Source organism: Excalfactoria chinensis, chromosome 1 (genome assembly GCF_039878825.1).
Source record: "Excalfactoria chinensis isolate bCotChi1 chromosome 1, bCotChi1.hap2, whole genome shotgun sequence".
Lineage (NCBI taxonomy): Eukaryota > Metazoa > Chordata > Aves > Galliformes > Phasianidae > Excalfactoria > Excalfactoria chinensis.
Genome location: NC_092825.1, coordinates 3,645,972 through 3,671,119, shown reverse-complemented (window position 1 = coordinate 3,671,119; position 25,148 = coordinate 3,645,972). Strand labels below are relative to the sequence as shown.

Genomic DNA, 25,148 nt, shown 5'->3' with positions numbered 1-25,148 from the left:
TGCTGTGAGATGTGTATTACAAAATAGCTGCAATTTTTAATGGAGTTGGACTTTAGTGGCTGTTAGACATGGCTAGCACAAGATACCTCCTACAGTCCAGCGTGTCAGTTTATTATAGGTTTAATTTTTGTATGAAAAGAGGGAGTTACATTTGAAACACTGATCACTTATACAGGAAATAGTGGTGATGTCACCTTTGGTCAATCTGGCTTGGTAGGCTGACAGCTACCAGTGTGGGTGTGAAGGAGCAGAGAAGAATTTTCTATAATAAACTGGTTTAGTGCTTGAGCATTCAGGGTTGTTTCAGAAAGCTGTACAGGTTGGGGACGAGGTAATCTTTGTAGTGGCCATCTATGAAACCTTTCCCACTGTTGTGCACAAACCAGCACTGCACGTCAGTCCCAAACACGCGGTTTGTCCTGTAGTCCTTCTGCAGTCCCCTGTGAGGAAGAGGCCATCCAAAATGAGAGTCACAACAAGTAGACAACAAGACATTGTTAATCCTGCTGGCTCATGGCACCGCTCTGCCACAGTGGGAGCGTGTGCAGGGTGGAAACAACCACAGAATGTAATGAATTTCACAGTTCTGTGACTGCATGGGCCGTTTTGTGGGGCCTTCTATGCAGCCAAGGTCAGATGTTGGACAGCTACATGACCAGAACATTGAAAATACAAAAGAATCTAAGTGTTTTGCCAACAGCTAAAGACAGATTGTTAGCAGAGAGAAAGCAGGGGATCCCCAAGATTCTTAATTAAACCTGCACTTAGTGAAATCATTAAAAAGAGAAAAAAAGTCATAAAGAGAGCAATCGAGCACATTATTCCTACCTAGTAACAGTGAGTTTGTTTCCTTTCACTTCCATGGTGGCTTGTGGTTTCTCTGGAGTTTGCCCAGGTCTTTGGTTGTGGATATACACTTCTGGTTCAGATGTAAACTGACCTGATCAAAGAGATTTAGAAGCTCTTTGCATGTCCTAACCTCCACGGCTGCGATGTAAGCTGATTGTAGGCACTTCTAATAATCCAGCAGGTGAACCACCCCTGCATGGATCACAGCATCTTGTCTCCAGCACTAAAGTACTGACCACATGGGGAAGGCCAAAAGCTCTGCTCCTGTGCCAGAAAACTTCTACTTAAGCACATTGGAACTCTGAAGAGTATTTGGGAAAACAATCTGCTGCACAGGGTTCCCACATCTTAAAGGGAGCCTTGGGTGGGTCCAGGGCTCAGAGGGCTGTTTTTCCTTATGGACTAAGCCCTTGCTTTTGTTTTGTGCTCTTCGCCAGAACAGCAGCGCTATTCAAGTGAGAGCCGAATTAAAAACTTCAATGCAAAAAGGTTTGAGGGGTTTCAAGTCATTACAGAATAGCCAAGCTGGGAAAGCCCCATGACAGTCATTGAGGCTAACAGGCCTTTTATGAAAACACCCATGGGATGAAGACTAACCTCCTGGCTGCTTGTGCTTTATAGAGTTCTTGGAGTTTCCCAGGCACTACAGCAATCCCAGAGCCAAGTTATTCATCTTAGCAATAATCCTTCTTAGTGTCCCCCTCCACCCAACACACAGCCCTTACCTATCAGCCCTCGTGCTTCAGGAGAAAACTGGTTTTCAGGGGGGATGTAGATTCCCAGGAAGTCAACGTTAACTGGGTGATTCTTCCACACACGGTGCAGCAAAACCATGAAGGACATTTGCTCACCCACTCTGATAGTAACGTTGCTTTCTTTCTTCACGGATATGAGAAGCCTAGCAGAGGCAAAACAAAAGAGTAGGGCTCAGTCCAGCTGGTCACACGTAAGTATTCAATCCCCTCGAGATGCTCTAACACATCAACTGCATGGAACTGGCTGATAGGACAACAGAAACTCACAGCCTTGAGATCAGCACCCAGAGGTTTGGTAGGATGGTGTCTAATAGGACACTCTTGACGCCCATGTTTGCACAACCAAATCCTGATCTACAAATCTAAGCTCCTGTTACAAAGAATGGATATTTAGGAAGTGATCCCCTTCCCTGAACAAGGGTCCGGTGCTGCAGGATGCCCGGTATTGGTGCTCACTCTCAATCTGCAGGTGAAGGTGTGGATGTTTGGAGTCATGTCAGGAGTGTGACTCCTCAAATAACTTGAGCACCTCAAAGAACACGGGATGCTTGTATTTAGGCAACTGACTCTTTAACATAGTCAGCAGCAGAGTAAGAAATCCAGCTCTTTCTAATTCTGCTTGGTCAACTGAGTCACTTTCTTGGCCCCATTGTCTGATCTTCATTAACTTCATAATATTCATAATGAGAGCTCAGACTCTTAGCTAAGGTGCACATGCCCAAATGTAGGCACTTGCAGCCTGGATCTCACCCAGGATTGGGTAAAGCCCAATGTTAAGTTGCACAGGGCAGACAATAAATGCTCAGCAACTTACTGTTTCCGAATGATATGTCCTGTGTCAGACCAGGTCAATGTGATGCTGTAAGATCCATCTTTCAGCGTTATTCTTTCTGTGTCAATCTCCACTTTCAGGTCTTTGCTTTTGAAATAAAAACCAAATTTGCCAAAGTAGGTGTTGAGTTTCTTATTCTCCTTCTTCTTGGCCCCAATTAGCTGCCCATTGACAACGACTCCTGTGGAGAGCAGAGGAGATGATGCCAAAATCTTGTGTGATACATTTTTTCCTAGTATTTAATCTCTAATCTGTATTTTAGCTGTATGAGTTAATTTCTGTTGCCTCTTGTCCTTCTGCTACGCATCTCGAAGAACTCTCAGGCTACGTTTGTTTTCTGAGTAGGTGGTTGTGGACAGCAACAACATTCACTTTGAGTCTCTTTCTTTTAAGGCTGACCAAACACAGCTCTTTCAGTGTCTCTCTTTACATCCTGTGCTCATCTCTGTGGCTACCACTAATTTTGGTCCATCTTATCAACATCTTTCTTGTACCAGCAAGCCTCAAACAAGGCACAGTACTCCAGATATGAAGGGAAATAACCACTTCCTTTCACCTGCTGCCACATTCAGGTCGCCATGCATCCTCCTTTCAGGCACTTCACCTTCTTTCTCTCAACACATAAGGGAAGGAAAAGCATGCTGTAATGTAAACTGTACTTTATATTCCCTTACCAGTACCAGGATCAGAAACCAAGTTTAGAATATGTCCGGGATCTGAGTTGATATTAAAACAGATGTTCCTTTGACTCTTGGGCAGGTATATGATGAAATGTGGGTCATTGTCAACTGAAATATAAAGACATAGGTGTTAGAAGCAGGCTGTAAGAAAGAAGGGGACAGACTCTTTAGCAGGGTCTGTTGTGATAAGACAAGGAGAAATGTTTTGAAATAAAAGAGGGGAGATTTAGACTGAATATAAGAAAAAAGGTTTTTATAATATGGGTGGTGAGGAACAAGTTGCCCAAAGAGGTGGTGGAGTCCCTGGAGACACTCAAGGTCAGGCTGGATGGGGCTCTGAACACCTGATACTAGCTGTGGGTGACCCTGTTCATTGGGGGGAGACACCATGACACTGCCATTGACAATAGCAGTATCTTCACATTAGCTTTGCTACTGCAAAGAATCTCAGTGAGCAGCCTCAGCCTTGGGTAGAACACAGCAGCAGATGGGGTGACTATTAGACCCTATCTGAGTCTGAACTATCCTCACTCTTGCAACTTAAGGCATATTTTTACACATTCGTCTATTCAACGTCAAAGTGGCTCAATATTTCATAAAGCAAAGTGTGATCCTTGGGCATCAGATGGATTTGCAGGAATTGGAGGTGGCTGTGATCTGTGATGCCAATGACCGTGCCAAGCACAGACCTTTACAAATGGGTGTATCAAGGGCCTTTCACACTCATGTCCTCTGCAGTGTGGAGTAGCTTCCTCAGCTGGTCACAGCAATTGTTTTCTCTCTTGTGAGCTATCTTAAATGGAGATACAGCTCAACAACACAACAAGAACATATAGAACAGTTGATGGTGATCCTGTCTGAGCTAGGACACACTGCTAAACTGCTCTGTTTTATTTCATTCCAGTTGCCACCCTTTAAACCAGTACTGGCTTAAAACATTCTTGAAGCTGAAATTCCCAGAGCGCCTAACAATTATGGTTATTATTATCTCCTTTATTTGGTTGTAGGGTAATGAGCGTTGCTGCACTGTGCTTCCTTGCAAAGAAAGATCTTAATGGTCTTTCCCAACCTCAATGACTTTATGATTCTATGACCCTATGAAATGCTGTAGCTTTTACCTCTGTTTATGCTGACAGCGGACACAGGAGGACTCCTTTGCTCAGGCATGAAGCTGACCGGTACAGCAGTGACATTGGCCCAGGGTGGGATGCCTTTATTATTATTATCGGGTGCATTTGGAGTTAATCCTAAAGTACCTGTTAAATGACAGTCATAATTAGGCTTTCATTAGTGAAGATGTTTTAATAGTGTAGTTTTTAAAGTAATGTGTTGAATCAGAGCCTGATATCATTATACCAACGTAAAGTAGGCATAGTACAATTTACTACAGGCAAATCTACTGTTAGGAACCATTTGCTCCAGCCTTACCATCAGGGTAACACGATCCACTTACCATTCCAGTTAAGCTACACATAAGCTGTTGGTGAAAAACTGAGCTTGACATTTTAACTCTCATTCATGTGAATAGGTCCCACTTTAGCTAGACCCTCAAAGCATTGCTCTGCGTGTTCTGGCAAATGAAATACTGCATGTTTAAAATCTAGAGTTGTCAAGAAAAGGGTAGATGCGGCATGAAGTTTTAGTCCAGTTTTGCAATAAGGCTGTTCTGATAAAAGGACAACTGACCGATCTCTTGAGAACGTGGAAGACTCACGCAGACAGTGGAACTCTGTTATGAAGGGGCAGAGAAGGCTGCTTCAGATTACCCATGCCTTGTATACACAAACATTTTGGCACAGCTTGCATGATTTACACAATTACAAGCAAAGATTTACTTTGGTAGTATTTCTACAGCCTCTGCTAAGGTTCAGAAGCCATGTTCCACCACCCTTGGAAACCACAGATGTTTTGACCCTGATTTCAGTGCTGTCAGGTTTTGAACTATTCTGTCGAACACCAAAGGACACGAGGACCTAATGTTAAAATCTCCCTAGTCCTTTGAATCTTCTAGAACAAAAGAAACATGATCTGAATTAGTCTGCTGGTGTCATCTGACATGAACTGCAATACGTGCCATTCCTGTGCTGACCTCTTTGACAGTCATGAGCTGTAGCACACGGGGTGAGTAACAAACGTCCCATTTCTCTTTGGGTCTCAGCTGCAGACTTTCAAATTGAAAAGACAAATAAATGAACTAGAAAATGACAACTGACAAACGTGAAAATTTCATTTCACTGAGGCAGCACCAGGATAAGGTTATAGTTAACCAGGAGTGTGAGAACTGAGTCTGCTGAATGTGCTTGGGCTCTTAGCAAAGTCACCATCACTTGCAGTGTGAAACGTGGGATGTTGTCCATTGCCCACATGTAGACTGCTTCTTTCCTTCATAGGCAATTCAAACACTCATATTTATTAATAAATTGCAAATCACCAGACTCAGTTGTCCAAAGAGTTGATCTTGTACTTTCAGTGCTTTCGTTACATTGCATTGGTAATGTTTTCCTAACAGCAACACTTGTGCTTTTTCAAATTGTTGACTGCTGAGGGCGCAAAACAACTGGATGGGGATGACCCACAGCCATCCACAGCCATTGCTTTGCAATTGACTCTTATCAGCTGATGCCAGCAAAAGGCACCTCATTTGGCTAGAAATAAGGTTGCTGTAACAAGGAACATGAAGTAATGGATTTAAAGGAGCAATCCAGGAGTTTAATTAACAAGGCACTCCATATTATTATGACATCTCATATACCGTGTATACTTACATCTGATTGCTAACAACCTTGGGAAGCTTCCACGAGATGAAAGTGGTGATGAGATACAGTTTGGTTAATTCTACAGCTTGTGGGAACTAGACATACCTGCCCCAGTAAGATGTTCAGTCTGTGACATAGTATGTTTATGGGGAAGCTCCTCTCTGTAATATCAGCACATTCAGTGCTCACTGAATGCAATAGCTCCAAAGAGCATTTCCTTAACAGGATGCTGTGAAAGTGGCTGAAGATTTGGTCAGCTTTCCCTAAAAGCACAAACTGCTTGTCTCAACAATGAACATGTTAGCTTTTAAAAATCAAAGATAACAAATCCAAAATGACAGATACTGTACTGGCCTGAAACACTGACCTGAGCAACATCCTCTTCTGGGGTCTTTGGGCTGATCTGCCAGCATTATCTCATCCTTATCAGCATTCTCTATCAGCATGGAAGTGAAGGGCGTAACAATATGATGGTCAAGAGACATCTGCAGGATGGATTTAGTGATGTTCCTCTTCAAAGCTGCAGTGGGGGCTGTGTTTCTGAGTGGAAGATAAAATAGAAGGCATAGTTAGTAGCTCCGCACACCAACCGCAGTGTTTGTGCCTCCACAGAGCAGACATAGAGCCAAGGTGGTAGGATCCAGACGCTGCAATAATGCAAGGCCAAAGGACTGTGCAAACACACTCTGTACAAGTAGACTATTCCAGTGGACATTGGTCTGGACTTATAGAAGCTCAGTCTCATCTACTGGTCCCAGCAGAAGATCTTCTTCTTCACATGGGATTCATCAGACTTCCTAAAGTCAAAGGACTTTTTTTCCCCTGGAACTCTGTAGCTCTTATGCTCAGAAAGGCAAATTTATTTCACTTATTGTAAGCTCCACACCCAGGTCTGTCAAAGTCATAGATTTCCTCTATTTAACTGCTCCCAAACTCTATTACCTGATACATATAAGTGCTAAGATAGGATTATGAGGACAGAAGATACAACTTAACTTCACTAGGATTTATTTACCTTACTCATTTGAAAACCTGTGGCCTCAGGAAGGACCAGATTGCTCTCATGTTTCACGTCCCTCCCATCACAGATCACATTTCTCCTCACCTCTCTGCCAGCATCTGGTTGACAGTCAGATAGGCCCAGAGCTTCCTAGTAAATTCAGGATCTGCGTATTTGTCTTTCTTCATGAAACCATCCAACTCTTCAACATCTCGCAAGGTTTCCATGACAAGCTCTGCATTTGCCTATGCAATAAATCAGAAAAAAGCATAATGAGGGGTGAGCCAAGTGAATGGGGTGTCTCTGAGGTCCTCTTTTGTCCAACTCTTGAGATGCTTGGCATTAAGAATCTACTCCAGCTCTGTCCACGGTCACTTCTAGATCAGAAAGCCTCAGAATGGCCACTTAGAGGGGAGCTGTGTTTCAGCTGGGAAGAACATTGAACATGTTTGAATTCTGTAGCAAGTATCAAATCACAATTCCCAAGCCCTGTAAGTGTTGTTGAGTCCTCTTCAGAAAGAAGGATCCAGATGTATTTCTTCCTCTCCTCATTTATCTCCATATGGAAGAACAGCCATTATATATGAGCAATAGGTCACAGAGCAGAGCATGAAAGGACAATACAAGGACCTATCACCATGTAGAACCACCAGCTTGAAGTCCCCAGGAGCAGAAGGTTCATCCATGAAAGGAGATACATTAGGAGGTCTCCCTGCACCTCCACAGGGCATGCAGAATGACTCCATCATCTTAGAGCAAATTCTGCTTCGCAACTGAACAGTGTATTGTGTTTCTTATAAGAAGTAAGCTCTTCTGAAGGCTTCAGGGAGTGACTGTTCTTGGCTGTAACTTGAAGCTATTAAGAAACCTTGTGGGACAAACCCCTGTGAGGTTTCCCCACACTTCCACCCAGAACCCAAGCAGGCATAACACAACCAGCAAAGAGACTGTATGCATGAGTGAATGAACCAGCCCAAACTCCAAGAGCAGATAACCTAGAGAGGGCCCCACTCACCGCTGTGGCTGTGACTACGCTTTCCAGGTGCTGCAGGTTTGCAGTATCAACCTTCCCAGCCACCACTATTTCTGAGCCGCCAAAGTAGTTGTGGAAGCTGCTCTGGGTGACATCTGACACTGACTCCTGGGGGTAGTTGAACTGTATCTTCTTCAAGAGTGGAGTGGAGACCTGGTTGTAGAATCTCTGAGATAGCAGAGAATAGAGGAGTGAGTCTGTTGTACCCAAAGCAAGCCTCCTACATGGGCCACCCTGACTGAAAGGAGAGCAGGTGGCAAAACTGGGAGCATCAGTGAGCAAGAGGGACTTTCCCTGCCCCAGCAAATGCAGGCTTCATAATTAAATCTTAGCACATCTGTGCATTGGTACCTCAAGGTGGCCTGGCCCAAATCCTGTGGAAGCCAAGGGATGGTCCATGGGTTGTTCTTAAAGATGTGCTCATACTATAACTAAAAGACTCGAGTAAAGGTGTTTATATGCCTGAATTGATCATCAGATTGGCCAGGACTTGGCTGTTATGTAACATGGTTACTTCCCACCTCATTTTTGCACTTAATGCATGGTTCTCATCTTGCACAACTCTCCAAAACAAAGAACAACTTTAGTGACCCCCACCTCTCTGAACTGTGAACCTACAGCCACTCCACTCTAGTTGGTGGAGTTAGCTCTTCAGCTATGGGCAAAACTGGATCCTTGGCTTAAAAGGTAACGAGTTAGAAATGTACCTTCATTTGGGCAGAGGTCTCCTGATTTCCAAAGATCCGTTGGGCCATGCCACGGTTGTCAGTTGCGATTCTCTGCAGGAAATCATAATCTACGTCAAACCCAATGCCGAGGCAGAAGAGAGAGAATTCATCCTTTATGCTCTGCTTCACATTCTTCTGGATCGTTGTCAGCTTTAGCTCACCTTTGAGAAACACAGAGTGACATTCATCTGAGCAATGGTGGAAGTCTCCTCTAGGGTGAGAGCATTCATGCCCTTGAAGTGTCTCTGCTTCTCTCTTTACTACAAGGAAAGTTGAGGTAGCTGGCTTAGATGCTAAACCTCCATTTGGTCAGACAAACCCTGCATAAAGTGACATTTAGGCTCCTTCAGAATGGAGATCAGCAACTTGTTGCCACTGAAGATAATTTCTTTGAACTTTGTTTTGATATATGATACATATTCTTTGTGTATGCAGAATTCTTACCAACTTCACGGGGTGTCTGCAATTGTAATGCATCTACACTTCTCCCAGAATTTCTCCCTCAAGCTCTCTGCAGGCTTACACATTTCTGTACAAGTTTTGTTTGTCATATTTATGACATCCTACCACTGGGACTGGCTTTTTAGCAAACTTACGGCAGTTTGTCTTATGGGCTGGCATCTTACGCTAATGGATTGCTTCTGACCTTTACCAACTTCAACCCAGATCAATTTGCTTTCTACCTTATTTTCCATATTTTGAGGTTACATTTGGAACTGAGTCATATTAAGAGCTGAAATCATCAGAAGAGGAGATTTTCTCTTAGGCTGTTGTGATTACCTCTCCTATAGGACTTATGCATCTCTGTAGTTGCTCATCTTTTGTGAATGCTTATGCGCACAGCCTCATGGTATCTATAGCATCTAGAGCATTAGTAGCAGCGCAGACATTGAAAGAAAGATGATTTTTCTTAACTTACTCTCAAAATGTCTAAGTATTGCTTGCATTTATTATGCTAATTTCACTGTCCTTTCTTCTAGTCTAAAGCAGAATCCTTACCTACTGTTGGGTCTCCGTCAGAAACCAATACGATCATGGAGACTGAGTTAGGATCCAGCATGCCTAAATTCTGGGCTTCATTCAGGATGAATGTGGCTCGGAGAAGAGCTTCATTGATGTTTGTGCCTGTCAAAGTCATAATGAAGAAAACAGGTTTGAATCTTGTGGAGTCCATTGTCAAATACAGATCAGTTCTGGGATTTTAGTGAAATTAATCAGCGTGGACAAAGACCTGAGATCAAAGCAGCAAAACCTCTCCTCTGTGATTCTTATGGTACATCTGCTACCACTCTGGTTCCCTAAGGAAACAGAAGCTGAAAACTGTTACATGTTGGTCATTGTGTTAAATAGATCTTCACTATTTTCCTCATTTAGAGTTACACCATTTACTGAAATGGAGAGTGTCAGACCGATTTCATAATGTTGTGAGTAGAAATAGCTTATAATCTATTTGCTCTTGAGTTTGCTCACCAGCGTGTTATTTTTCATACTGTGATGTTAAAAGATGGGAACACATATTTAAAAGTATTTAAGCCCATTTATACACAAATACATGTTTTGCCCTAAGTTCTATTTAGAGAGCAGATCTTGATACTCCTTTTTGCACTGGGCTGTTGTCCCCATGTGGGGCTCCTCATGCCTCCTACTACCAGTAATTCCAGTGGGATCACAGTGAAGCTTCCACAGTCTGAAAAAGGCAACTGTTCTTGTTTACCAGACAAGGAAATGATGCACACAAAGGATGAACACTTTGCCTGGGGTGGCACTTAATAGAACATTGTGTAGTCTACAACTTACAGCCCTTGGAGACCCTAGAGGTGGGCTTGTGAGACCCTGCTTCATAAGGATGGTCTTTCATGGATACTTGGGGTCTGTGAGGCTGCAGGTAGGTCCTATAGATTAAAAGCAGCTGTCCTGTGGTGCCATAGTAATGCAGCGGTGATATGCAGACATAGACATACCTCATTGCTGGGGCATGATACTCTGGTGATGCTTAGAAGGAAGAATAAGTGTCTACATCTCTTTTACTTTCTCCCTAAGTTCACATCTGTCAGCCTTCTTAGAGGTAGGAGGTGCCATCCCATTCCCTAACACAACAAAGTGGAAGCTTTCATCTCCTTTAGCCCAGGACATGCTTTTCCTATCTCAGGAATCTGACTTTTTGTTAAGAATACTCCACCAATCTGAATGCTGTCTGAGGTACCCATTCCTGTGATACCTAACTGTGAAAAGCACCTTGCAATCAAAACCTCATACCCCCATTAGGATGGATTGCCTGGATGTACTTCTTAGCATCTTCAACCTGTGCTGGGGTAGCTGAGACTAAATTATCCCTCCAACATCGGACATTGTGGTTGAAGTCAATAAGAGAAAACTGATCAGCAGCACGGAGCTCGCTCAGTATTGCTTTCATGGCTTCAATGGTCTGAAAAGAGGAAATTCCAGAAATAACAGGTTTAAACTTTATTTTCTCGAAAGCATTTTCTTAACATAGCTGCAAGTAAACAGGTGCCTGTGATGAATAGGAACATGAATGTTAGAATCGATAAACAACATCTGTTCTCTAGATTTTTTTAATATATTTCTAACATAAAGTAGAACTTTACTCAAGAAACACAGGAGAAAAACTGCAATTAGCAGGAACAAATCCATGTGCCTCAACTCATCCTTGCTTAACACCGCTAACAAAGAGTGAAAGAGAAAGAAGCAGCTTGTGAGACACTGTGGTCCAGGAGAGAAGAATTACTTGTACTAGCTCAGGAGACTTAATTCTGCCTGCAGTGCTGTCATTTTGGGATGGGTAACATCTGTTTGAAGATATGTGATTTAAAGAAGTGACGATTAGCCTACATTCCAGTTTTGCAGCATTGATTTCCCCAAGGAAGAAATCTGCCAAGCCTTGGTATTATACTCTGAAGCAAATTCAAACATCCTTAGATCATCCCAGACTAATATCCAGCTCTTGAAAATCTTCAGTGACACATGATTTACAATCTCACAAACTTCCCCCTTATCACTACAAAGCTTTTTTTATATTATCTAATGTAAATCTTTCCTGATGTAAATCCATCTGATTCCATCCTATTCTAACTTTGGTGGGCATTAATGTCAGTTGTTGAGTTTTTCTTTTGGAACAATTCTTTGCACATCTGAAAGCTGATTATGTCTTTCCAGGTCTTCTTTTTGCAGAATAAATCATATTTCTTGCATTTCTTTTTCCACGCGAGTTATATTATCTAATCCATTCTTACTGCCCTTCAGTGGGCAGTCAACAACTTAGAATCATAGAATCGTCAATGTTGGAAGATCATCCAGTCTAACCACCAACCCATCAACTTGTCCACAGCTTTTTGAAGGCAGGGTAGTAGTACCTTCACTGAGACTTTCCCAATATATAGTGTGGGGGGGATTCAAGGTCTTGATATAAAAAACATAAAGCTTCATAATTCTTCATGATCTGTCAAATAAAATTTCCCTTTACGATTAAAATCTGTGTTCTAGTGGCATCATCTATTCTTTACAATATAGAAAGGAGTAATACAACTAAAGAGTAAAATCATGGACTCTTTGATTTATCACATATTCACCAAATGCGGTGAGCATTTGACAGAACAAAGTGTAAAGAACAAACCTGGTAAATCTGAATGGCAACCTGCCATATTATTGTATGGTAAAGCACATGGGAAAAGTTGGCAGGAGGTTCTTTAAGTCAAACACTTACTTGTTTCATTTTCAGTCCCCACATTGATCCACTGACGTCTATAACAAACAGAATGTTTTTGGGCAGAGGATCAAGATTTTCCGGAGCAAAGAAATGAATAAAATAGCCATTAAAAATCTGCAAAATAAAATAATAAAGCTCTCTGTAAAATGAGCTATTGTAAAGATGCCAGGAAGCTCAATAACAGAACAAAAAATGCCATTATTCTAAATGGGGCAATTGTTACTTCCAGTTCTGCACATACACACTTATTTGTAGCCATACACCTTCTACACTCTTTACTGTTTATCAAGGAAAGCAGAGCCTGGTTCTCAGACCACTGCCATGCTCTGGCATGGCGATAAATGAACATGTTTATAAAAAGACTGTTCTCTATGTAATTATTCAACTATAACTCAACTATCTTTGCTTCATGCTAACATAAAAATATTGATGTTCTGGTTGTCTCATAATAAATCAGCACAACTTCCAGTGACTGCCCTTTGATTCAACATTAAATCACCAGACGACTGCTAGGTATGAAAGACACTGGCTTGTGGACAAGACAGAAATCTGCTCCTGACTATATGTAGGATCGTGACTTAGTCATAAATTAAGTAAATCCATTCTGTCCATTTAAAATCTCTCTGTTCTTTCAATTGGATACAGAGCTCTTTCTGATGCTTGTTCTCTCTGCATGTACCAGTGGAGCTTAATTTCTGACTAGCAAACTGCAGAAGTAATATAATGATGAGGCTTAGCACGGTTTGTCTAATAACAGCAATTCATGTATTCACCGGTCCTGGTTAAACAGAGATACTTACTTCTAATTCTCCACCCGTGCTTTCTCTGTTCACGTCATACTGCACCACAAAATTTCCATCTACTGCTGTGGATGAACAAGTGGGGCATTTTCGTTGTTGAGCCATTGTTGGCTTGAAAGAAATATGAGCCTTGAAATGAGAAGTGATCATCAGTTAATGAGACGTTGTGAGAAAGGCGGATCATTGAAATAAAAGAGTTCATCTATTTATGAAATATCTTCTTTGACTGAAAGATTCTCTTCTCTATTTACACACCTAGTTTAAATGGAAAATGGACTTTGTCACCTGAAAACACAAACTGTGCTGAGGTTTGCCTGGATCTGCTGATTCAGTAGTAACAATTGTGACACAAGCACGGTGACCCACATTTGCAGTATCAAATATTTCCATCAAAGCTGGGCAATTCTTTTCTAGAGGGAAATACTCTGGCTTATTTATCATTTTCTTAGTTAAAACTAACCTGAACTTTATGGATATTTCGAATTAGCTTTCAAAGTAAGGTTATCATTGTTTCTTAATTTCCCCTGAAGAAACAAGAGCTTGTAATTCGTCTGTAAACTGGGTGGTGGAAATTCTTCTCATTAGTCCTGCGACTGGTTATACAGATGTTATGTTACCATTTCTCTGCTTTGACCAGGTAACTCAAAATTTATTGAGAAGTTAAATCAGATGCATCCAAAGGCAAGCTTTCTTGTACGCTTGCAGAGGTTTCCGCAACCCCTTCTTTATACGGTAAGGTCATTGGAATGTGAAACGTTCTCTCTCTTTTAATGTTATGAATACCTGGGACTATTTTAATATTGGGGACATTTTGCTATATATCTATTACATATGCTGTTAAGAATACTGCCATGACAATAAAGGTGAATAATGGCAACAAATAACACCTTCAGGCTTGAAAAGAATGTGCCATAAAAACAGGTGAATAGGGCTCTGAATTATTGTTCACTTGTTTGCCTTCAAATTCTTGATTAAACTCTCTCAGATGATATCTGCCTACATTACCTTTGAATTAGTTTGCTGAAGTAGGAATGTGAGTGAATGAGATATGAAGCTGATCCTGGATATCAAGAAACAGTACTGCCTGATAAATTACGATAGTAATATACACAGACTTTCTGGGTCTGAATCACACACCTTGTGTTAGATCTCTATCAGAAAGTGAAAAGAGTTGTACCTTCCCAGAGTCACTGACAGTCATTTATTGAGTAAAAGCTTTCTACTATTGGAAGGTTTTTCTACACACAAGAGCTATGATAGAGAAAGGCAGGGTAAGCATGTCAGGGAAAAGAGCAATCCTAAAAAAGTTTCCCAGGTAGACGTTCTCAGTCGGAACTGAAACTGTGGAGCAATGGTTATATTATATCCACCTTTTTCATATCCAGCAATTTCTGCATACTGCTTTTTCAGAATTACAAATCAAAAGATTTGCATGAAGAAAGATGGTCTACGCTCCATTCCTGTGTTGCTTTCACTGTAGTATTTGAGCACCTCATACATATGGTGAGATAGCAATAACGAAAATTAGTATATTTTGGTCATATTTTTAAATGCTTTTAGGAAGTATGAGAAAATACCATAACTTTGCAGGAATAAATATGAGAACTGGAGTTTCATGCTGCTTCCATTCTGTGACTATATACCTTTTTCTCTCCCTTGGAGATGGTGGTGATTCCATTGAAATGATCTCCAAGTGAATTAGGAACGTGCACGTAGCGAATTCCCTGTGGCTCAATAATGCGGACATCCACCTGAGGGCAGGAAAGGAGGACATTTAGTATAATGCAGTGCCACTGTTGTGGCAGGATCCCATAAACCCCCCCAGAAAAACTCCAGAAGGAGAGTGGGATGTTCTTGAGAATGCTCCTGTAGGGCTCGTTTCACTTGGGATGGTGGTCTATGTGATACTAAAACCAAACCATGATGGAAAGACAAAATATATATCCAAAGAATAAGAAGAATTTGGCAGAAATGCTCTTTCTTTATCCTTCTGCCTCCCCTTATGGCAACTAACAGGATAGAAATCAAGGTCAAAGCACGAAAGCACAAATCCAATTTTTGCTTTCAGGAAGGTATGAGTTGATTCTGCCTAAGTGTTGCTTTGGATTCTGAGGCCGGGAAGAACACAAAATGTTGAGTTCTATTTTTCTCTGCACAGGACAGAGAGTACTTTCACTTTTGGTTAGATGGCCAGGGTGATTTGGAAAATAAAGGCTCTGTCCTGTTGGCCTGAGATAAAGGCTTTTGCATGGTTGTGGTTCTAATAGTAAGTTTACTAGGAAGCAAAATACAGTGTCCCTTTCAGTAGCACTTACTGAGGCCTTGACAGCTTGAAGCAGACTAAAGCCTGAACCAAGGTAATGTGAGCAGAAAACTTTGATTTACAAGATTTACTCTGCTGAGGCTATGGAAAACTGAAAAAAACTTTCATGACACAGAAACATAAGAACAGACAGATGGAAATGTCCATTGAGCCCTGAATTTTGTCTCAGATGATAGAGGATACTCTTGGAAAGTATGGGAAAGAGGGTACAAGTAAGGCAAATCATTTTTAGATAGCCAGGTGTGGTGGAACTGTTCACAGAGAACATCCGCTCTAATAGGACACTATCTCATGAATTTGGGGTTATTGTGAAAAGCCCTGTTTCAAATAATCAGCATATCTTGTTTGTTTTCCTTCAGTCAAGGTGAGTTTACACAGAGGTATATGTGGACCAAAGCTTGTTAGTCCAAGAGGTTCTGAGGTGAGTCAGCCTCAGTTAAGGAAATGCCCAACTGTGTCATTAATGTTGGAAAAGACTACTGATATCATCCCAGTCCAACCTTCAATCTATTCCCACTATGTCAACTAATCCATGTTCCGCAGTGCCAAATCTCCATGCTTCTTGAACACCTTCAGGTATGGTGACTCCACCACCTCCCTGGGCAGCCTGTGCCACTGCCTCTCTACTCTTTCTGAGAAGAACTTTATCCTTATTTCCAACCTTTGAACTGAGAGGAGACAGGACAAATTTGCTCATCACTCATAAGTATACGAGCTCCTAGTTTAAAGTTTCTCCTGATGGCCTGCCTTGACACTGTTTCAAGCCCATAGAAAAGGAATGAGCAGTAGAAGAAATGGTGTGCCCTGAGGCTCATAGAAACTTTGTCTGTCTTCTCAAAGAGGATTCACCTGTGGGACACTACCAACACACACCAGCTCTACTTTACCTCCATGTGCTTTGCCAAGCGCCCTGGTTTCACGGAGATAATGTGCTCGTAGGAGCTCAGTTTCCTTCGAATCATTTCCTGGTAGTGAAGTTCAAACTGGATCCTTGTTCCTGGGGGCACATTCACTTCAGTTTTGAAGTTTTCCATATCCAAGGCATTGCTCCTGAAAAGTTAGCTGTGGAGTTATTTTGAGAAAATACAAGGAAAATGAGAGCTTCTTTGCGTTATTTTTAGATTTATACATTTCCTGAATCCAGTTCTAACTGTGATCTGTACCAGGGAACTGCAGTTGTCTATTAGCACAGCATGTTTTATCGAGCTGAAAGCAGAAGAACAAGTTAAGTCCCTGACAGTTAAATATCAGAGTTGCTGTAAATAAGCAAAACCTGCTTTTCCAACTCATTTTTCTTACTAGGATCCCATGTCATAACTCTCCCCCTGGGATGGGTCACCTCAGTCCTCCTGTGAATAAGTTCAGCACAGTATCCATATGCCAAAATCCTTATACCTCACTATTCCAGCAGCTTTGCCTTTGGCTTTTGCTTGGGAGTACATTCTTCTGGCTTCAGACTTTTCTCGAATTGAGCTGGTAAATGTTATACCATTGACATCCCTAGGACACAGAAGACAGTCTATTTGCAAAAGAAAAGAACTTCATAATCAGTAATTATTTTTTTACTTCCCTCTCCCCCCCCCAAAATAATTATATATATATCTTTGGAAAAAGCTGTTCAGTGAGAGCTCTCATTTGTGTCTCTCTCTCCTTTGATCTGATGTCAATTTGCCAAAGACAAGTCATCTGTTTGAGACTCCTGTCCTTTTGTCAATTTTTGTTGACATTGGCCAATGGCCCTATAATTACCAGGGATGAAGGGATGGACAGATAGATAGTACAATGACATAAGGCTTTTTTCATTGAGAAAGAACACTCAAATTACACTGAAGATGGAAAATGACAGAAGGTGTTTTGTTTTTAAGGATATTTCTCTCGCACCATGTTCACCCTTTTTATCGAACCTGCCAGAGCACAAGGCTGATATCTGCCCACTACTTACATAGTAAAGTTGTCAATAAAAGCTCCTTTGGGAACTTGTACATCAAACACTATGTGCTGGGGCCGTTTTGCATTATTCACCATTTTGGCTTGGATCATTGTGTTGGCCAGCCGTGATGTTATAGTGGACTGAACTTTGTAGCTGTAAAGACCTATCTTGTCATCATCTTCCACCTGTAATTGATAAAAATAACTCTATAAATTTGGGATACAGCTAGAAAATACACCCTAGAGGGTGATTTCAACTCCTTTTATAGCCTCAGTGCCCTTTTTTGGATCATTTTTTATTATAATATGGCAGCCAGGTGGATCATAAATTCCATTTCAAGGCACTTCTATATTTTACTTGTGACTGCAGCAGGATACCCATGTGAATATAGTTCATTATAACATTTTATCTGAAAGAGATAAGTTATTAAGATGGAGTGCTTTCCTTGCTTTTCATCAGGCAATCAGTCCTTGGAAAGTCTCCGTTGGTATAATCCAGCATAGAAGGGTTATATAGCAATCCTCAACATCATATACTGAGGAGAAAGGAACGATTATTTTCAATAAAGGCCCTGAATAAAAAAGACCTGAAACACCAAATACTGATCTAGTGTAGTAAATGGTTAATCATAGCAGTTGTAGAACAGTATTAAACTGGTACACTAAAATACTGCCTTTGTCTGATCTTTTTTTGTTGCTTATTTCTTCATATTTACCATACTCTTCTCCCCAGAGGAGCAGTTGTATAAACAACATTGTGCAAACAGTCGGCTGTTTAAAGAAATCAGGTTAATACCCAACCAGCAGTAAAAACAAGGAACTGAACAAACAGCAGAATTGATTTCCAAAAAAAAAAGAAAAAAAATGGTTAACTACAGAATCACTTTGTTCAATATTTTGCTCCAGAGAGGAGGAAAAAAACTCACCAGATCTCCAACGTACCCCCAGTCAGATGTGCTTCGCTAGAAAGGAAAAATATGGAGTAAGTATTTCAGCAAAACCAGCAGCACAGATTGTGGCTATAGTGGTAGTTATCCAAAAGCTGCTTTCCAAAATGATCAGAATTTGAGTTCTCAGGCTTAGTGAGCAGATTCCATCTATTTTATTTATTTTTATCATGATGCTTTATGCAATACGCATACGCAGTATGTATCCCTTCTGTAAGCAATACTGCATACGTACATTTCATACGTGCAATTTTGATTATGTACACACTGCTTAGATGAGCTAAAACAATGCTCATTAATGGTTGGTTTATTTCCTGCCATATGAGCAGTCTCATTTGGAAATATCTATGAAAACGTGGTGACATCTTGTGGACATTTGAAATATTCTGTTTAATTCTATGAAGCTCACACGTCGGTCCCTGAGGTGGGATTTGGCTCCCCTACTTGTAGGAGGACATGTGATTAATACAGCTGGCTATAACCAGTCTACAGCTTGTCACAACCAAGCAACCTCAGCTATTCAGAGACAACAGAACGATCTCTTTCATCTGGAAATAGATACTTCCATTTGGTTGAACAAGCCATGCCCTAAATTGTGATGACTGTTCCAATTGGTGATTCACCATCCATACCCTGGGGTGCACCAGGCCCAGCACTGTCAGATGGGAGAGGGAAGGGGTTGTCTCCTCTGCACTGTGAGGTCTCACCTTGAGTACTGAGTGTAGTTTGGGTGCCACAATGTAAGAGGAGCGTAAAACTATTATAAAGTGTCCAAAGGAGGTCTATGAAGATGATGGTCTTGCCTTAAGCTGGATCTATAGAACACAAAGCTCCGACAGCTCTCACATTTCTATGATGTTAGAGACTCTCTGAACTACTTCACACGCTACTGTATACCACAAAATGAAACTCTTCAGCTCCACTGATGATGATCAGGAACCTAGAGAGACTATTTCACATACTGATGGATTAATTATAAATATGTACAAAACCAGACCAATCCTATCATCTCAGATGTAAGTAGCACTTGAATGACCCAAACCCACAGATGATGCTTACAGCAACTGATTTAGTCAAATGGCATATATAAGGCTTGCTGTACATTTAGTAATTTAGTTTGAAGCTTATTTATACACCAGGAAAGTCTAAATATGATTAAGAGGTGATACATCTCATAGCAAGATCATTTTAATGAAGTGATTTTAAGGATTCTTCAAAGTGAGATAGACTGCAGGATTCCCATCTCACTGAGAACAAACTGAGGTTTTGTTTCACAGCTGTACAGGTTCCACCTGAAGCATCCAGACTGGGATTTCAGGACCTGAAGGTTTATGGCACTGTAGGTACACGCTGCAAAGCATGATGGATTGATCCTTGCACAGCCCATCATGAAACCCTACAAATATAACTGTGCAGTGAACTAAACCCCCTCACATTGGATTTGTAGTGACTTCTACCACTGTCGTTACTGATCAGACATCAGTTGGCCCAACCATCCCCCTGGGATCCCAAAGGTTGCAGAGCTTAATTATTCCAACAGGTCAAGAGGACAGAGCTGTAAATAATTACACTTTATGTTTGAGTGCTGGTGTGGTTATTGAAAACACAGGCCTTGAAGAGACTTACGTGCTATTTCTAGTGAGAAAACCTGTGGCTGATCCTTTCTTTTAAACCACATTTAGATCTGCTGATGGCTGCATTGCACAGAAGCAGCATCTTGTGGAGCTTCTAATGTGTGGCACAGTTTGTGTTGGGCTGCAGACAAGAAGTGCTTCAGGAACTGTTTTAGGGATATGGTCTTAATAGATGCGGAGCCCTGACTTCAGTGTGCTTAGACCTATCTTCTACTGATATCTTGCAGGCTCTGGATATTTAGCTCTCTGTAATACCCTTCGCTCAGACCACTGTGCGTGAATGTTGCGATGCTGCTCTATCACAAGAGGTTGACAAGGTTATCTGCATTCCAACCCATGGGCCACTCTATTTCTGTGGTCTCAAGGACTATTTGCATACCTGAGGCACAGTGTTTTTGGAATCCTTCAGTGACAATTTTTTTTTTCTTCACTAAAATATCTAATCTAGTGCATGGAAAACAATTATTTGCCTTCAGAGCTAATCAGCATGTTCTGCTGAAGAGTTTTGTTGTCTTGTTGCCAATGACCTAATGAGCTCACTGTAGGAAAACCATAAAATCACAGAATATCCTGTGTTGGTTGAGACCTACAAGGATCATCAAGTCCAACTTGTGGTTCCACACAGGATGACCCTAAAATCACACAAAAAATGCAGTGCTAAAACAAAAGTGTGCAACAGTAACTAACTGTGTGCCTGCTGTTGGCCAAGAACTGCTGTCTTAAGATGTTTTGGGTTTATTTTCACCCCATTTATTAATATTTTATTGTGACTCCAAACTAGATTAAGTCATCCTGAGATCTTCACTCTATCGGTTTACAAAGACTCATTTGAAAGGTAAAGAATAGGAAATAATAAATAGGAATAGAATGAATAATCTTGTACAACAAAAACACACAAGTATGGTTGCAAATTGCTGTATGCATATGTCTATATTTCTATGTATCCAGAAAGCTGGAGAACAGAGACAAAATAATCCATATGCTAATACAGATATGTTGGAAAGAAATGATGCCCTGAAGAAGTGAGGAATTCTGCTTAGATAGTCATTAGATTATTTAAATACTAATCTGGCAAATGTGAACTGGGTTGTTTCATATTTATGCTAAAACATTCCATCTTTATGGCAGTGTAATAGGATCTTCAGGTGTCAATAAGCCACAATTAGACTCTGTGTGAGGCCCTTTTGAAAAAGAAACCAAACACCTTAGGACAAAGATGAATCATAGTTGCCTGTTCTTGACTTCAAAGATGCTGGGAAATCCAACTTTACTCGAGATGATCTTTTGTTTTTGCTGTACCGAACAAGATCAAGAAAGGCAACACCAGAGCTTTGATGGAGGACAAGGTCCACTCTGAACAAAGCTCTTTTATTCAGCATAATCACAGAATCACAGAATTTTAGGGGTTGGAAGTGACCTCTAGAGATCATCGGAGTCCAACCCCCGAGTAAAAGTCAAACATTTCCAAACAACTGATTTCATTGTTATGATTCTTAATTACTACTTAATAAAACACACACAAAAAAACCCCTCATGCAATGTTGTTTAACGTGCTTCTGTTTCAGAAACCAACAGAGTACAATTATCTGCAATAAATCAGCACTCTGGAAATATATTTTCTTCCCTGGCCTTGGACATCCCCAGTTGATTTCCCATGTTACATTGTGCTGAATGCTTTTCACTTGAACTAGATATGAATCAATGGACTATCTGCAGGACTAGAGAGTTTCAACATACATTGCCTGTGTTAGTTCATCTTTTCCATTTGTTTTTTTCAGTCCCACATGTATCACACACAAAATGAGACAGACAAGTATACCCATTTCTTGGCATCTATGTTATGGTTCTACCTTAGGAAGTCAGATATGAAGCAAGGCCTTGAGCTAGGTAATACAGAAAGGGTAGCATCCGTTATCCCAACTAGATGTGTGAATGTCTCAGTGTATTTAAGTATCTGCTGGTCCCACCTGATTGCACATTCACAGCCCTTGAAATGGATCAAAACTGCGTGGGGAGAGCTCCCAGGGATTCCTGTTTTCCTTTTGTTAAAGCGTTGCTGGGTACTGTACCTGGTACCTGCCATTTCTTGTCCTGGAGCTTGAAGGAAATCCATCAATTTCTATGTCAATCAGATTTTCCACTTCCTAAAGGAGAAAGTGAAGGAAATAAAGATGTATTGTGGCTTTCTTGCAGTTTGATTTATCACTTGAATTGTTGCTGATTAGCACTCATACAATTCCAAAATAAATTTATGTCCACATATACCAGCATGGAGTAGAGTTGCAAACCACCTCAGACCAAACTGCTGTGTATTCAAACATTCCATTTCCCTCTGTGGACAACCAGCTCCATCTACTCTTAGCATCTTGACTTTCACCATCATTTTACAGCCTTTCCTCTTGAAACAAGGAATAATAGTTAATGGACTGAAATGCCCATTACAAGCAAGAGGCAGGTGATCATCAGGATGTGTCAATGTATGGGAACTTTGATGTTTCAGGTACTGATCTCATCACCTAGACCAGCAAGTTCTTCTCAAACCAGTAGAAACTGTCTCCAGTCTTATGTTTGGAAACTAAATTTGTCCAAATGACACAAGGGGAACATCAGATCTTTTCCAAATGCACAGATTAAATTAGAAATGGGCTTCTTACACCACAGCAAAAAAGTCTTCTATGTTTGCTAGCAGTTTTATTTATGGCAATTAAGAAGTCAAGGTTCACAAGCTGCTCTCCAACTTAGATGACAGCGTACACACAAAGGTTTGCACAAAATAAACTAGAATTGCTTAAGCACATTGATGTTAACGTGATATGATGACAGTGATAAAAGAGGAGCACAGAAATATTTTTCTGGGCTATTTTTGACAGGAATCATAAACTCAGGATGGAAATCTCACTGTGTCAGGAAAGGTACTGTAAGAAGAAAGAAAACAAAGACTATCCCTCTCATCAGTTCTTTTTGTTTGTCACGCAAAAGAAAAGAAAGCTTCATGTGATTCATGCTGGCTTAACTGAAAGACTGCAATACAAAAAACAGATCTGGATTTGAAGCAGTTTCTAATTCATTTGGAAATGGGTGCAGATACTCAAATACAATCTCACCCGAGTTACAGGCCTTTAAATTTTGACTTTTGAATCAAAACTATAAATAAACATCTTTTTATGATTATATTATCCTAAAAATCGCGTGTTCTTTTTTTCCTGTAAGTTATCTCGTCCTCCTGCCAAGGAATGTGCAGTCAATAGGATCTTAAATCTGTATTTGGATTTCTGTTAACAGCAATCTGAGTTCATATGGAACTTTGCTGAAATTCATGGCGGTCCACGCAGGAGACCCCATTCAAAAAAACATGTAGGTTCTGAGTTTCCTCTTAATCCGGGTAATGGAATCTAAACCACTGAAAATCTGAACATAGAAGCCGAGCTGAATGTGGAAAGGCTGAAAGCACCAACAGAAGCAAAGCTAAGTTTAAAATACGAATCCCGTTTGAAAAGAAATTGGAAATGCTCATTCTAGCCCAGCTTTAATAGTATTAAAAAGTAATTATGAAAACCATTTGGTGAAATTTGGTGAAAACCAAACCGAACAATTCTATTTTAACTCAAAGTAGAAGAGAAACTATGAGACACAATCAGAACATGAAGCACTGACCCAGTCCTGCTCTCACTGAAGCCAGTTGCAGCACCAATCTGGACTTCAGCAAGGAAGGCAGCCCTGGGCCCTGTTGGAAATACTCACATCTGGGATTCCATCGATAACAAGATCAAAGCTTCCGACTTCAGAAATGAGGAATAAAACCATGAAGTAGATCAGACACTTCATTTTCTTCCTGCTTGTCTCCTGAGAACAGTCAGCATAGGGGCCAGACACAAGATCTTTCCTTCTCTGAGACAAGTTCAAGGAAACTGATGGGGGTTATGTAGTATTTTGCACAAAGTTTTGAAACACTGACTTTGTTTAGGCCATAGGTAAATATTTGCCTTGCAACGCAAGTCAGAGCTGAGATGTCCGAGCAAGGGTTATCCAAACAGTGTCTTCACTTGGCTCTGCCCTCGATAACAGCTCAGGCTTGGATAGGCTCACCTCTTGCTTTTGTAGATTCCCATGATGTTTGACTAATTTCCTGCTAGGCACAGACCTTGGATATCCAGGACTTGGAAGGATCAAAGCAAGAACTCACTCCCAGACTGTTTGTTTATAGTAAATGAGGTGGAGACTGGTTTTCAGAGCGATGGAGGCAGCAATATTGTGCTTCTTAAAGGACTGTTCCATCCAGTCATCTCACAGTGGTTGGCAGAGACCTTTGGGTTGGTTCCTGACCCACACAAATACCATTTTTTCCTCTCCAACTGGGAAAGATCATAGCTGCTGGTAGGATGGCTCTAGTTTATTGAAGTTGTTAGTCATCAGAAAGCATCTGATGATAGTTTTAAAAGCATGTTGTAAAGCTCCTATGATTTTTGAATCCGTTTTGGCCTTTCTGTATCTTTGGTCACTTAAGAAAATGGATAAATTAAGACACTGAGGCAAAAAGAGGAAAGAAGAAAGAAGGAAGGAGTTTTCTAGCAAAAGGAGCTGGCAGACCACATCCACTCTTTTGGAAAGAAAGGAAATTTGCAGACATCTAAGTAATCCCACTGGGAAAGATTGAATTACTGTGTGGATCCGGGGACAGAACAGCAAGCTATAATGTAGTTTGGTATAGTGTAGTTTAGCATAGTGTATAGCACAGCATCAATAGTACAGTATAATGTAGTATAGTATAGTATAGCATTGTGTATTATAGTCTATCTAGTTTATTTTGTCACCTTATACTATGCTATGTCACATTTTGATGTTTCAGTAAATAATTTCTACAGCCTCAGTTTGCTGTTACACATCATGTCTCCATCTTTTCAACAGATCTGTTCTCAGGTTAAGACCTAAAACTGCATTCAGAGAGTCACAAGGAAACCAAGCAAAATTTCAGCCTTTCAGCCCACTGCCATGGAAGTGTTTATTACATAATCCCTAAGCTCCAGTTCAGCTCTAAGAGAAGCATATGTAGAGTCAGCAACATTGCTTCTCTTGAAGAGACAGTTTCTGGTCTCAGAAGTTGCTTATTAGGTAGTTCTGCACTCCTCAGGCCAAAACAGCATGATCTGGGCAGTGCTCT

General features: G+C 40.9%; 1 protein-coding gene across 1 annotated transcript; it reads right to left on the bottom strand.

The window, feature by feature from the left end:
• Window positions 1–91: 91 nt before the first annotated feature.
• On the bottom strand, window positions 92–23,894 carry ITIH2 (inter-alpha-trypsin inhibitor heavy chain 2). Its single transcript, XM_072329847.1, has 21 exons — window positions 23,732–23,894; window positions 22,060–22,134; window positions 18,336–18,371; window positions 17,423–17,595; window positions 16,876–16,980; window positions 16,368–16,530; window positions 14,801–14,908; window positions 13,158–13,286; window positions 12,355–12,471; window positions 10,890–11,058; window positions 9,633–9,758; window positions 8,613–8,794; window positions 7,888–8,073; window positions 6,978–7,117; window positions 6,240–6,412; window positions 4,235–4,372; window positions 3,111–3,224; window positions 2,419–2,617; window positions 1,575–1,747; window positions 829–940; window positions 92–440 (listed from the first exon to the last, which is right to left on the bottom strand). Exons 1-21 carry the CDS (start codon window positions 23,813–23,815, stop codon window positions 293–295), a joined length of 2,850 nt encoding a protein of 949 aa, XP_072185948.1. The 5' UTR covers window positions 23,816–23,894; the 3' UTR covers window positions 92–292.
• Window positions 23,895–25,148: the final 1,254 nt, after the last annotated feature.